Raw genomic sequence first — 14,553 nt, 5'->3', positions numbered from 1 at the left:
AGATACACAGTATCACAGAGATGTTTGTATTCACAAGGCATGAATCTTTCACATTAGAGATCATTCTAAAGCCAGAGGCCAAAAGATTATGCAAATTTTGATTCTCATCCAAGATATCCAACCATATGTTTTGCTGTAGCTTCTAAAAGCAGCTACTGTGTCAGTAGGAATTATCATCTTGGAGCAATCCAACTATCAGTGTAGTTCATTGTTCTATCTCTTCTGCCGTCTCCTGAAGTGTATGGAACGGTTACGCTGTGCTTTAGAATAGGTTAGAGTATTTCTTCTGATCTCTATCCAGGGTTTGCGAAGCAAAAATAATCATCACAAACTTGGTAAAAATACATCCAGTTGTATCTGTGATCTGTCTCACTCTTCACATTCTTATTTGTGGGCATGATGCTGCTGCTTCAGACAATCCTCTGGCAGCAAGTTCCATAAGGTAATTAAAAGCTATATAAAATGCATGTAATTTTATGTACAGAATAGCTAATTAAGTTTCCTGGTGCTTATATCAACATTAAAAGTAGGCACAAATAAAATATTTATATCCCAAATAGATCCAAGCTGTTCTTCCTAAATATGTCTTCATCCCTCTGTCACAAATTACTTATTGACTTGCCTTTCAGACAGCAGTAGCTTCTGCTCATGGAGGTACCCCCTTGCACCTGTTAATGCTCACCTTCAAGAAGAGCCCATAAGAGAGAAAGATGAGCTGTGCAAATGCATGTCAGATCCTGGAGCCACAAATTGTCCATAGTGCTGTTGCATAGAGGTTGCTGTAGAGGTGTCTCAGCTGTTTTAAAACAGCTCTGTCCTTGAAATCAATAATTCTTGTATTCTGCTCACATTGCCCTTAAGTGGACACTATGTTAATGTATGATTATTTAATGCCAGGGACAGAGCCTTGGGAAAAGACCACTAAATGATTTTTTCCATTTGCATTCCTTAGCCTTTGTTTGTAATCTTAAGAAGGGTAAGTCTGATTCTGCCTGGCATTTCTGAGCCTGTGTGTGGCCCACATGTGTAGTTTTGCTTGGGTATTGGAGACTAGCAGCTTACATACCGAATTTGACTTTTTTCAGAGCTGTTACACGAAAGGTAGTATAAAGTATCAGTGTACTGGTACGATGCAAATTAATTTATTTGGGGCAAAATTTTTATCTCCCTTCCTCCTTTTCCCCTTCCCTGGATTTTCTGGTCTCTGTTTCTCCTAATAGGGAGGAATTTAGCTTATGAAATGTGTAAGCCTTCTAGTTCTCACCCAAGTCCCCTTATTGAGGACGTGGAAAGGATGCGGCCCTCTTGCTGAGATATGTTTTTTACAAATATAGGACTTGATTGTCCCCATTTCTTTTCTTGAAAAGCTGCCTTTCTTCAAGGGCCAGGGGGGATGCAGGCTTAGCAGAGAAGCTATTTCTTATTCCTGTTTTCTGCTTGACTAGTGCAGAAAGTGGCTCAAGTCTTAATGCCACCCTTCCAGCATGCCTCATACCTGTGTCAGATGGCCTGTGTCATCTGTTACATCTGTGTAATCTATTTTCCCTCTGAAATCTTAGAGGGACTAGAAGAGAGATTGTAACTGTGTGAGCCACAGCCTGCTACCAGGGACAGCACAAGCCTGTTACTTGAGACAGACCAGGTAATCCATAAGCAGGTTCACCCTTGGTGGTGGTGTCAGAGGAAGGTGAATAAAGGGGACTGATCACAAAAGCTTGTTATGTTTGGAACTAGTGGTGGAATAGCTTTTCTTTAACTGCTATGCAATAGCTTTCCTGCTTCCTGCACTTCCATTGACAGCAGGCTCCGCTGGGACACTTAACCTTCTAGTGGCTGCTGTGGCCTAATGGAAAGATGTAGAAATAAATATAGGCCTGTTTCTTAGCTTTGGCATCTCCCAGGACAAGCTTATTCTGTGCTGGACTCTGGAAGCATCTCCCCTGAGGACTGCATTTTTGAGAGAAAGTGGGGGACTCTGGGACTGTCTCCTCTGAAGACTGCACTTTTGAGAGAAGTGGCTTAGCGAGCCCTGCAGTGCACCTGAGACTAGGTACAGGAGCCAGAAGCAGTAAAAAGAGCAGTAAGGACGATGCGAAGGAAGAGTTGCATGGCTTGAGTTTTCATTAGAAAAGGGTGATGGTTCTTTAATTAGGATGGAATGAGTTTGCTCCTTGATATCATCTTCCTGTGGCTGGAGAGAAGACCATTGTCATTTGAAAAGCAATTGCTTCCCCCTGCTGGCTTTCGTAGAACAATTGCAGCTGAACTGACCAAAAGGCCCTTTGTGCTTCCTTACCTAGGGATAACTTTTAAATGTTACTGTTTGGGATCGATTTGCCTCTGTGTGTGTGTGAAAAAATTCCTAAAAGCAGAATGAATAGGTGAATCGGAGAAGTTGGTGATTTTATTTTTGTTTGGTTGGTTTTGTTTTGCTTTGTTTTTCCAAAACCCCACTTCTTACCTGGCTGTATGTAGTGTCTGTGTTGCCTGGCAGTCCCAGAAAGAAGGGAATCAAGGACCATGTGGAGAAGGTCAAGGAAGAATAACCCCAGGAATATGTAATCTCAGGATGGTCTGTTTTATTTAGCAACAAATCAAGCACCGTCCCCACTGGATCTGTCTTAGTTGTTTCTTGCAGTAGCATGGAAGTAGCAATCTTGCATAGCTGAATTTTCAGCCCTGTTTGATTAAACACCTCATTTTGAACCGTTACTTTTCATTCCCCTTCCTTTTCTCCACTACCTTTGGTTAACACACAGTGGAAATCAGGTCTAGTTTTTGCAAGTTTTTCTATGTAATTGTCCATCCTGGGAGACATTGGTCAGCGTTTCTGTTCTTGAAGGATTAGCCGAATGCTTTGCCATACGTCTGCAGTGTGTGCAGCAAGGCAGGAAACTGTTTTGATACATGGACTGAGATGATTTTACCTTTCTGGATGGTCTGCTGTGTTTCTTTGAATAGTGTGCTTGGTAAAACATATTCTGCTGGTAGATAAGCATGGCTTAGTCCTGCATAAAGAAGAAACCCCTCTCATCAATGAAATTGCCCTAAAACAATACATGGAAAAAAGAAAGGCAGTTAGATAAGTTCCAAGATTTGTTTTAATTGGCTGCTAAGGCTGAACTCAGTCAAGACCGTGGTGAGATATTGCCCATGTTTGCAGATCGCTTGTTATGAGGACCCTCTGTAACTGCTTCCTCATCTGTTTGGGATCATGTTGTAGGATCGTGTGCATTATTGCTACATGTTCCTACAAATCTTTAAAAAGCTTTTTCAGTAAGTACTTTGTCTCTGTAGTACATGGCTTTGAAATATATTCAAGGTCCTACATATTTCTTCATTGGATTTCAGTTAACAGTGATGAGGCAACCACAAAAGTGTTTGAGCTGTGAGGAGAGAAGTTAGTGGTTTGGTTGTTGGTAATTAGCGAACAAGAAAACAAAACATAGAAAAAAATGAAAAAAAGGAGGATACATTCCTGCCTGAAAGATGATTAAACCATGGAAGGGTAGAGAAAGGGACCAGGATTTGGAGGATATATGGAAAAATGGAGGTGTGTCCTTGACTGTTTGACCATTTGTCAACAAGTCCCTGATTGTAGTCAATATATAATGTACAAGGTGATCTCGACCTTATGAATGGTTAGGTAAAATTCAGCTGTACAGTGTGCCATAAGTAGACAATGGAAAGTTTCACATGCGGAATCAAAGTATCCTTTTGAAGGCTCGGTGTTCTGTTGATTTTGGGAGCTCTCCAGAAGTTTCTAGCTTGTATGAAAGTGTACCCATAATGACAGACTAAAGAATATTGCAGCTATTGAGATTGTGCAATAAAACTTCATGCTCAGGCCAGACTTTAGAAGTACAAGAGTCCTTTTAAATTTTACTTTATATATATATAAAATATATATATATACACACAGTTTTATATATATATATATATATATATATATATATATATATAAAAAAATGTATAAAAGAAGTAACCAATCAGGGGTTTAGACTATATTATATTTGGAGAGTTTTTTTTTTCCAAATAGCACTGAAAATTTATGTTTTAAGTGATACCAGCAGTTGAATTGTGGAAGTTGGCAGGAACATCCAGTTTGGTACACAGAGTGGTAAAAGGTATACTACTGGACATTTCAGTGGATGACGTAGCACACATACAATTAAATATAGATATTGCTAACAGGTTATCCTTTTATGCTAGTGGTTTGTACTGTTCAGTTTATATGCTATAATGACATTCAATAAAGTATCATTTTATTACTTTTTTTTTTTTCCTTAGAGGAAGCCTGAAATGACTACTGATACAGATTAAATGAAGGATTAATAGTAAAATTTTTGAAAAATACTAGAAGTACTCCTTAAGCAATATATACATCTGTGTAACCAACAGAAACTAAGCAAGTGGAGGGAGAGGCATGCTCCCCTAACTTCTTTCTATTTATAAAAAAACAAACAAACAAACCTCTCACACTTAGACCCCCACCAAAAACTTTGTCCTCAGTTTTGGTTATTAGTTGTTTAATTGTAGTAGCACCCATCATGTATTACCTATAGCATTCAAAATCCTGAGAAAGGATTAACTTAAACTGAAAATAGTATGCAATGCAATAAGCTACCTCCTTTTCGTTCTGCTGTGTTACTAGAGGGAGGGATATTTAGTGCCTCACAGCAACTCATGAAACTAGGACCAAGTCCATAGAAGAGGTACATCTTATGCCAGCAGGTGTGCTGGCTTAAAATTTTCCAGAACAATGCATCTCCAGAAATTTTGGGAAGAGACGTGTGCACCTCAGCTTTTCCCAGCTTCTGATATACAGTGTCCTTGTATGAAATGTCCTACGGCCTCTTCCATTCTATTATGAGTTACTGAGTTTGGGAATATTTGTTGTGTGCAGATCTAAAATAGATAGGGTTTATCAGAGTTCCCTTCCTTTCTATAAACTTTTCCATGTGTTTTTCTGTACAGTAAGCATAAATTTGGGACAGGAAGATGAACAAAGATTTTTTTTCTATAACAGAGATACTGATGTGTGATTTTAAAGTGTACTTCTGATTTTCTGTATAGAGATGCGTCTCAATATACAGAAAAAGTGAATGTTTTTTCTTTTTATGTTTATTTAATGGTAATGTTGTAACAGCTGTCTTTTCCTAAAAACCTGTCTGGAGGGAATACTGTCCCCTGTAGATGTCTCTGTTTCTCTCCATTACACACAAAGGGAGCTTAGGCGACAATGGTGCTGGTGCTCAGTTCTGAGCTCAATTCTCTCACCTAAATGAGGTGAGAGAATTTCCATCCCCAAGGATGCTCTTTAATGCCTAATTACTACTATTCAACAAACGGAGCTACTAAAGACACGTGGTAAATTCTCATAAAGCAAAATCACTGCAGTTCAGGTTTTTGTTCAAACTCACAAGGCCATCTTACATGAATAAGTTAAGTATATTTTTCAATATAAGAGAATCTGTTGAGAGGACTGACTTTTGCAATCGGAGGGTTTATACCAAAATCCAGGTTCTCTCCACTCAGAAATTCAGCGGATGTCTTCTCTAATCTTAATGTAGAATTACCAAGAAAAGCACAAAAGACTTCAACCGTGTTAGACAACCAGCCTTTCCTTGGCAGTAGTGAATCCACTTGTGTTTCCCTATCAAAAGCTGAACATAACCTGGCGAAACATAGGGAGATTATACTCTCTTATCCCACTGTTCGTATAGTTTGCCACAGTAGGAATGTAATATTACGGAATACATAGCTGTATAATGCAAACCTTGGTGATTGACTCTTTTACCTATTTTTGGCCATAGAGAACTGTAAGGAGAGCAAAAGTATTAAAATTCATTTAACTTTACTTCCACAGGTGGATGAAAGGTTGGGAGCCCTCTAGTGAGTAGGGAGATGGAGAAGTAGTAAAAAAAAAAAAAAAAAAAAAAAAAAAAAAAAGGTTTTTGAAGAGTTGCATGTAGTTATGATCCCTAAAGCCACAGTCTTTACACTTCTCTAAGTCATGGTACTTCAAACTGTGATGAATTTTACTAAAAACGAGGGGAAAAAATGGCAGCAAGGAAGCTCCTGGCTTGACTAGTCTGCTTTTGTTTGTTTCAGAATTCCAGCAGTTTTTCAAAAAGCTCGTCTTTCTGTTGTGACAAAATATCACGGTAAGTACTTTTTAAATATTTTGTGTAGTGGTGTCACATAATGCTATGGTGCTTTTAGGTTTTGCTGTTTGTGCTCTGGATTTTTCTAAGATCAGTCTTGTGCAAGACGTCCTGTTATGCAAAGACCATTTTACAATACCTGTCTGAGAAAACAGCTAGGCATATTTGCAGAGCATATGCTTAATGACTCTGGTCTGCTGATTATTCTATCAGGAAGGACACGAGGTAAGGTGCCAGGTTCAGTCTTCAGCCTGAAGAAGAAGCCTGAATTAGAGCAGACAGTATATGTAGACTAGCTTGTGAGGTAAATTACATTACACTGGTGTTTGTTGCAGTTTGAGGAGGAGTTTTGGATTTGCCTCAGTTTTACTCGGGACAGATTTTAACATGGTATATATCTGCAATGTTTTAGAGACTACTGGTGAGTCTACCAGATTGCAAAGCTTTTGCAAGCTCTGCAGAAGAATTGATTCATGCAGCTGTGGGTATCTATTTTTTGTTATTGAACTCCCATGTTTTTTGCACTGGTGTTTGTCAAAGTTGCTTATATTCATTTTATTGCTTTTCTACATTACTGCTATAGTTTTGAAGAACTCTGATTTTTGTCTAACTCCATTTGCTTACCACACTGAATAATTTGAGCTTTATAGGCATTTCATAAATTGCAACTTTAAAGAAAATACGGGGAGCTGCAATGCTGACATTCTTTGAGTCCAAGTTGCAGTTTCTTACCGCTGACATGCTGTGTTTGTTCTCTGCTGCTCTGCTCTGAACTGCCATATCTACTTTCTTCACAGAAGCGCAGACTTTGATCACATTATGGAGGAAGGCTATGAGCTTGACCTCACATACATCACAGAGCGGATCATTGCTGTATCCTTCCCTGCTAGCTGTTCTGAGGAAACGTACCTGCACAACTTGCAAGATGTAACCCGAATGCTCAAATCCAAACATGGGGATAACTACTTGGTATGTGCAGGATCATTGGTTTGTTCTGCATCCTCTCCTTTCCTGCAGGAGGATGACTTGTAGGTTCACGTATGCCATTATAAATCAGACATCACTCATCTGCTTTCTCTTTGGTCCATGGTTACAGCTTTGCATGGAAGAGCACAGTTTCCAGTAGTGTTTTATGCCATTAGACAAGGACAGATATTAAAAGCACTTTCCTGTTGGTGGCACTGCAGTCTCCATTTTGGTAGTGCCAAAAGGCAAATGCTGTAGATTAATTGTAAGGCCTGTTTTCATTGAGGAAAATATGCTCTTAAAAGATCCACCCGCCACACAATAGAATACATTTTTTTTCTAGCAGTCAGCAACATCTGGATTCTCAGCTGGGTATCTGATGGTCTGTCACCATCGTGCCTTGGCTGTCCGCTGTTTGTGAAACCGTATATAAAGGCAGGGTCACTGTTTGTGTGTTTAGTCCAGCTCTTTCTCATTAAATTGATTTAGATCCATTTTTTCCTGCTATTCATTTTTCTACAGAAAAAGTCATGAGCAAATTTCTGAGCTTCATGGGCAGTATTTTTTTTTTTTTTTTATGATGGCCCAAAGTATTATGTTCTTATGCTATTTTCTGCCTCATACGTCTAAACCCTATGGCATGTATTGTTTGACCTTGTTGTCTGAATGGAAATTTAAACCAGGCCCAGTATTTTATTTACTTACTTGCGTCTGTTAAGTGCCTTTTAGGTCAACATGTGTAAAATATTTAAATCAAATCTACAACTTCAGGAACATAAACTTAATTCATATCAGAAATTAGTTTCTGGAATGATTCCACCCAACAATGAAAATATATTATCCTTTGCTCACGAAGAGAGGCGTTATAAATGCATTATGCATCCTAAAGATGCACTTGCAGTATTTGTAATGTTGTCTTACATCCCCAGAACACCCCCTTACTGCCCTCTGCTTCTGTTCCATTGGACACTTGTAGCTTGTAAAACACACGATAGTAATAGTTTGAAGGTGACCTAGACACAAGGCTTTATGGGTTTAAATTCACCTGCTGTCAGTAGCCTTTCCCATCAGACAGCAGTATTTTGGTATTTGCGTAATAAGTTTTCAGTCTCAGTCCAGTTAAACCTCATTAAGTACCTGCTTGTGTTATAAAAATGTGATGTGCTTATGGTTATTTTTTTTTAGGGTGAGAAGCAGCCCTCCCTCTAAGTGGGATTGCAGTCAGTTTATGTTGCAAAGTTTTGCTTTTTTATTTTTATTCTAACTAGTGCTTTGGAAATCCATTTGCAAAGAATGCCTGATGCTCTGTGGCTAACCACAGCCAAGTTGTAGAGCTGGAGAGCTCATTTTTAAACTCTATCTTTTGTTTCTTGTGTTTCAAAGACCCCTTCAGTGTGTCCCAGAGGCACTTGTGTAGCAAAAAAACAACAAAAAAACCAAAAAAACAGGTATACAAGTGAGCAGTTCTGCTTAAATTGATGAGAAGACTTTTACTTTTTTATTGGATCAGGGCCTCAGCTAGCAGAACACATATAGAAGCAGCATTTGCTGTTTTGTACCTAGTTATTCTCACTCTTGATTTATGTACATGTTAAACTGTTGTTGCTACAGTCAAATAGCGAGGACAGAGAAGGGGAATGAAACACCCAAAGGATTAGGTGAGCACACTGTTGCCTGTTTTGGTCACAGTAAATTGCAAAGAGTATGAATAAAAAACACACAAATATTTCATTTGCTGTAACAGTAGAGTATTCTACTTTGACAGTCCAAGACCAGAGTCATTTATGGAGAGATGGAAACCTCTGCATACCCTAAGCTAATCTTTGCTCTGCTTTGTTGTCCTAAGAAAGAAAAGCTTTTGCTTTTTAACTTAAAGGGTTAAGTTCTCAGAAGAAATCAGTGAAAACTTTTGTGTTTGAATTTGTGTAATGTCTGTGTAGCATTTGCCGTATTTTTTTGTGTTTGTATGTGTGTGGCCTTGGTCAGCAGAGGGAGGTCATGTTATGTTGAAAAACTCAAGATTTTTACCCAGAGTGATCCAGGCAATGTGTCCATATTCATGCAGGGTTGTAAAAGAGCTATTCTTTAAAGTGTGATAGCCTTTAGAAATTGTCTTTTATAAAAAGCTAGCTTGTATGTCAGAAACAGCAAAAGGTTTTTTTTATTTTTATTGTTTTACAATAATCATGAATTAAAAGTCTTTGAATTGGACAGAAAAAAGAAAGAACTGAGAGGGATAAAGTAATCCATAATAGCGTTGTTAAAAAATAATTTTTAAAGTGGCCAGGAAATAGTAGCGCATTGATATGTTTGCTTTCATGCAATGTATTTTCATTGACAGATCCTTTCTGTAACAAATACTTACTTGAAAACTCAAACTCTTCAAAGTAAGGAGAATTAAAGGATAGAATGAATCATCCTTTTATTCCCTACCTAATAAAATTGTCTGTCAGGTACAGAGGAATGCAGATTTTATTGCAAGGAAAGATTCATAGGCTTGACTCCAAACATGCTGTTTTCCACAAGTACTTTCAAAATATACATAGTGTAAAAATCCCTCAAAAAAGAGAATAGTGTAAAAGATTCAGTTTTCAGAAATAAATTCACCATTATGCTAATGTTTTGGACAACTTCAGTAATGTATTTGTCCTGTATTATTGACTAAAAAGTCTGCTGTGCATTACATTTGTAGGAGAAAAGTAGTGCTCAATTGCTCAGATATTTTGAGCTCTTAAAAAATTAGCAGCTCATCGGTTTATTAGTCTGATTTTGTGCTCATTTCCTGAAACAGAACGCTTTGGTGTTTAAAATATATGAATGTGTATGCTCTTTTCACTGTCTCTGACAGGTGTTTTTCAGTGTTTATTATTTATGGCTATCAAAACAGTTCTCTTGATAAAGATTTAGAGCAGTGATAAATGAACAAGTTATACCTGTTGCTGTATTGGTGAACTCTGGTTACATTTGCTGTGTCTACAGTAACTGAAAGGTAACAGAGTACTTGAAGAGTAAACTATTGTAAATTAGCTCACTCTTGTTAGGCAGGTACGAACATGGGAGCATACAGAGCAGCCAATGAGCAATAACTCATTTGTGTCAAAGGTGTTCGGACTCTGCCTGCAAATGCTGTTGTCTGAATTCATGGTCTGTCCTTTTTTTAAAAAAGCAAAACAAACCCCAAACCTACTACCACCATTTATAAACACATTTCAGTCATTACGTTACAATTTTAACATACACATATTTGTAACAGGATAGAGTAACATAACCTTACTGTGCTTTTTTTCTTGGTCCTGAGCATGTAAATGATAGAGTCAAACTCATGTGCTGCTGTTGCTTACTGCATGGTAATTGCAGCTTATGTTATGTTTTGGACTACTTATCTAACAGAAACCTTCCATTTGCCCTGCCCTTTGCTCAGCTGCAGGCCTTCAACACTGATCTCCAGCAGTCAAGCATGGTCCCCCCGGGAGGACAGTGTTGCCTGCCTGCTCTCCCAGCCTCTTCCCCAAATGGAGCAGGCTGTGGGCTGGTGAGATGCTCCCCAGGCAGTACCTGGTCTCGTATGACCACCGGGACCTCCCTCACTTCCCCAAGTTGCAGCCATACGCTGTTCGTTTCTGTTCTCTGGCATGTGATTTTGTACTTCTGGTCCCTTGATTGAGGAGCAGGCCAAATGTCTCGCTCTTCAGTGCCTTCATAAAGGTCTGCTGGCCGTCTCTGGCTAAAAGGCCTCTTATTTTTGTTCCAAGGTGTTAGTGAACATTCAGTGGAGTGAGGGAATTAACGTTACCTCCCTTGTAAAAGCTTCTTCCCAGGTCAGGATTGAATAGTGTGTGTGGGGTTTAGGGGTGTCTTCCTTTCTGCTGTGTACAAGAAGAAAGATCGATTATTTCATGTTTATTTTTCAAATGAGATCCTGAAATTGAGGAGAAAAGTGCTGAAGTTTTATAAAATTAAAGGCTAATGCTTGTCTTTCCTCTACAAAATGAAAGTAGACAGACCTTGGATATACCAAGCAGCAGCTGAAAAGGATGCAATTAATCTTTCACTTATATCTATTTATAGCATATGCTTCTGTTCAAAGACTTCAGTGACTTCTTGTTTTGTTTCCTTAAGTGAAATGTTGATTCCTCTTGCTCCTGGTCCCCATTCTGAGCAGACAGAACACCTATAGTATCCCAGTCTGATCTCTACTACTGTATAGCTTGATAGAGAGATGGCACCTTTGAGTTTGGCACCTGATCCAGCCGTGACAAATATCCACCATGAACAGGGCTGTATCTTGATGCACAAGGTTTTTAAACTGATCTTAAATATGAATACAAGAAGATGAATAAAGAATGAAAGTTCTTACCAAATTACCATAGCACTTTTCCTGCGGAAAATTCTTAGGTAATTTCTCTTACACACATTTTTTTAATCAAATGTTAAGAATTCTGTATTGGGAATGCAGCTTTCCACTAAATTGCTATAGGGTATAGTAAATATTGAAGCTGATAGAAAAATAAGTTTTTTCTTAGTCATTTACATAGTGTGCTTCCCCAAACTGATACGGAAGACAACACACACATAAGTTTTTGGTTGTGGTTTCTCTCTTTAACAGTAATCTGTTTAAAATGCAAACAGAATATTGGAATAAAGACCATTTCCTAATCATATAAGGATATTTTAAGCTTTCTTCTTATGTTTTGGGCTCAACAGAAGTGGTCTGTGCGCTTTATGGTCATGTGTGTTTCCGGACACGCAGTTTAAAATAGAAGCTGTTTTTTTGTTTTCTTTGTTAATATTCAGGTTTTTTTCTTTCTCTGGGTGAATTTCTTCTTCAAAAAACTGTCATTTTTCCTGCAGATAGTATAATGGGGTTCCTGCTTTTACTGTGTCCATGAGGTGACTACCCATTAAACTGCTGCAAACTATCACATCAGCGAGCAGCAGGCACCGGTTTCCGGAGGCGAAATGATTTCATTTCTTTGGCCTGTTCAGATCTTGGCTTCTTTACTGAGCGTGCTTATGAGAGTGCTAGCTAATTCCACATAGGATGGTACTCATTAGAATAGGGTCCTTCAGTTTTCCATAGGTAATAATAAAGCATATAATGAACTTCTCTCTCATTTATATTGCCTTTTTATCCCATTCTGACAGCATAATGTGACTTTTAAAATGATAATGAATATCATCTATGTTAGCTCTGAGTGATGTAAAATAGCCATATTATGAATGAGAACCTAGGTCTGTAGCCTTGTTTTAGTTGTTCAGTATTGATATTTCAGCTATTTGTTACTGTTTGATACTGATTAGAAGTACTTCCTAATGAAAGAGTCAAACACACTTGTATACTTTATTTTTATTTACGTTCGTTTATCAGTCTATCTCCTTGTTAAGCACTAACTGTATAGTAGCTTACTGTCTGTGGGTTACCAGAAGAGTTGAAGTATCTCACAGGCCAAGCTACAGCTAAATAGCTATGTCATATCTTCCCTGTGAAGGTCTCACAGATGAACATTTTCTTACCAGGCACTCAAGTTCAAATACACAGGACTGTGCCACGCTCACAGGTGTATTTATTTATTTATTTAGCCTAGTACAGCAATTTTGCATGACGCCCAGGTCTCTCAGTATACCTTTGACTAAAATAAAACATGGAAAATGAAGAAGCAGAATTTTATTGTCATTTTTCAATTTAATTTCATTTCTAATTTCATCTTATAATTACTGAACTTACTGTGGGGAGCACCTAAAATACATTTGCTTGTGTTACATGACTTTAAATGTTAATTTGGTTCAGTAAAACAGCAGCCCGAAGCCCTACCACTATCACTTCTTCTAATTATCATGTGTTTCAAATACAGTGGTTTACTGCATAAATTACGAAGCCTCAATGGTTAATTTTTTTTTTTCTTTCTTTCTGAACAGGTGTTAAACCTTTCTGAAAAGAGATATGACCTTGCCAAGCTTAACCCAAAGGTACTGGTTCTCTTCCATGACGTACCGCTCTTGCTAGTGTTAAATGCAGCTTAAATGGCCTGATAAGCCCTGAAGCTATAGAAGCCTTTATGTACAGAGTGAGATAACAACTTTTGGAAGACATTAGAAAACCACATGTGTGCATCCCTTTTAGTTTTTTTTCTCCTAAGTTCTGCTTTGTGCCTGTTAGAGCTGTGCTTTATAGAGCTGCTTCTATTGTTTTCTTCAACTTTGCACACTGGACCAGAAAGAAAGCCTACTGAGGCTCTGAAGAAATTCCTACTGAGTGAAGTCAATTTTACTCCAAGTGTACTTTCTTTGTGCACCCATGGGATATTAAGGGTCGTGTATTGTAATGTACAGTCTGATGGCTGAAGCTAGGGAACTTGGTTCAAATACAAACTTCGCTTTTGTATTAACCTTTCACAGCTGCTGCTCTGCATGACAGACTTAATGAAGAGAACTAGCTGTTGAGGTCTTTCGTCTTTCGTTCTTCCTCAGTGCTTTCCCCTACCCTTACTTGTTATGTTTGTTGTAAAAAAAAAAAAAAAAAAAAAAAAAAAAAGTAGATAGTCTTCATCAACCACTATAAGACCAGAGTAGCACAGATGTGTATTTATAGCAGTAGTTTTACAGAGATATATTATGCCTGAGGAAAATATTAATAATATGATATGTTGTTAATAATAACATTGACCCATAGGCTATTTTCTTGAATATTTTATTGATCACAAGAGAATTAAATCATTCATTATTACTGTTTTTGGTAGTGTTAAATATTGTTACTGTTAAGCAGGGATATAATTACAGGTTGAACAAACAGTATTATAAAGTGACTAAAGGTGAATAGAAACTGTGGACAAAATTTTAGTGTCAAATCCATTGCATGTCAAGAAAAAAATCACAAAATAATTAAAAACCATCACAAAATTGGACCAGCTCCGCCAAAGTTCTTTGTTGTAATTGTGACATGCTAAGTATTTTTTTGAAATTACCTGAAGCTAATTAAAAAATTGTTCAGAAATCAAGATCTTCAGGAATTTTATGTGACAAATCAGTGGGTTTTTTTGGACAAAATTACTAGTCAGTATGGGGGGGGGGGGAAGCTGCCCCAAACACCCGCCCTCCCCCCCCCCCCCCCCAAGACCTGCAAAGATATCTTGCTTACATTATGGCATTAGAAAGTAATATAATTGTGACATGGTTCTCTTGGGTCGGAAGAAGTGAGGAGACTCTTCACCATCATAATGTTTGAATCTAGAATTAGAATACGTAGTACTACAGAGTGTTTCTTGTGAATGTTATCTTGTGAATGCTATCCATTGCAGATTATGGATGTGGGCTGGCCTGATCTTCATGCTCCACCTCTCGATAAGGTGTGCACCATCTGCAAGGCTATGGAGTCATGGCTGAACAGTGATCCCCAACATGTAGTGGTGATCCATTGCAGAGT

General features: G+C 38.1%; 1 protein-coding gene across 20 annotated transcripts in view; it reads left to right on the top strand.

Moving 5' to 3' along the window:
* TNS3 (tensin 3) overlaps window positions 1–14,553 on the top strand; it is a 319,894-nt gene that overhangs the window by 191,389 nt on the left and 113,952 nt on the right. For all 20 annotated transcript variants that reach the window (XM_064506663.1, XM_064506662.1, XM_064506659.1 and 17 more), the window contains 4 exons: window positions 6,115–6,167; window positions 6,965–7,136; window positions 13,050–13,100; window positions 14,429–14,551. In XM_064506663.1, the coding sequence (XP_064362733.1) occupies window positions 6,115–6,167; window positions 6,965–7,136; window positions 13,050–13,100; window positions 14,429–14,551 (399 nt within the window). The remainder of the gene's footprint in view (window positions 1–6,114; window positions 6,168–6,964; window positions 7,137–13,049; window positions 13,101–14,428; window positions 14,552–14,553) is intronic.

The sequence above is a fragment of the Dromaius novaehollandiae genome, chromosome 2 (assembly GCF_036370855.1).
Source record: "Dromaius novaehollandiae isolate bDroNov1 chromosome 2, bDroNov1.hap1, whole genome shotgun sequence".
NCBI classification, from domain to species: domain Eukaryota; kingdom Metazoa; phylum Chordata; class Aves; order Casuariiformes; family Dromaiidae; genus Dromaius; species Dromaius novaehollandiae.
This window is presented reverse-complemented; position numbering and strand designations above follow the sequence as displayed.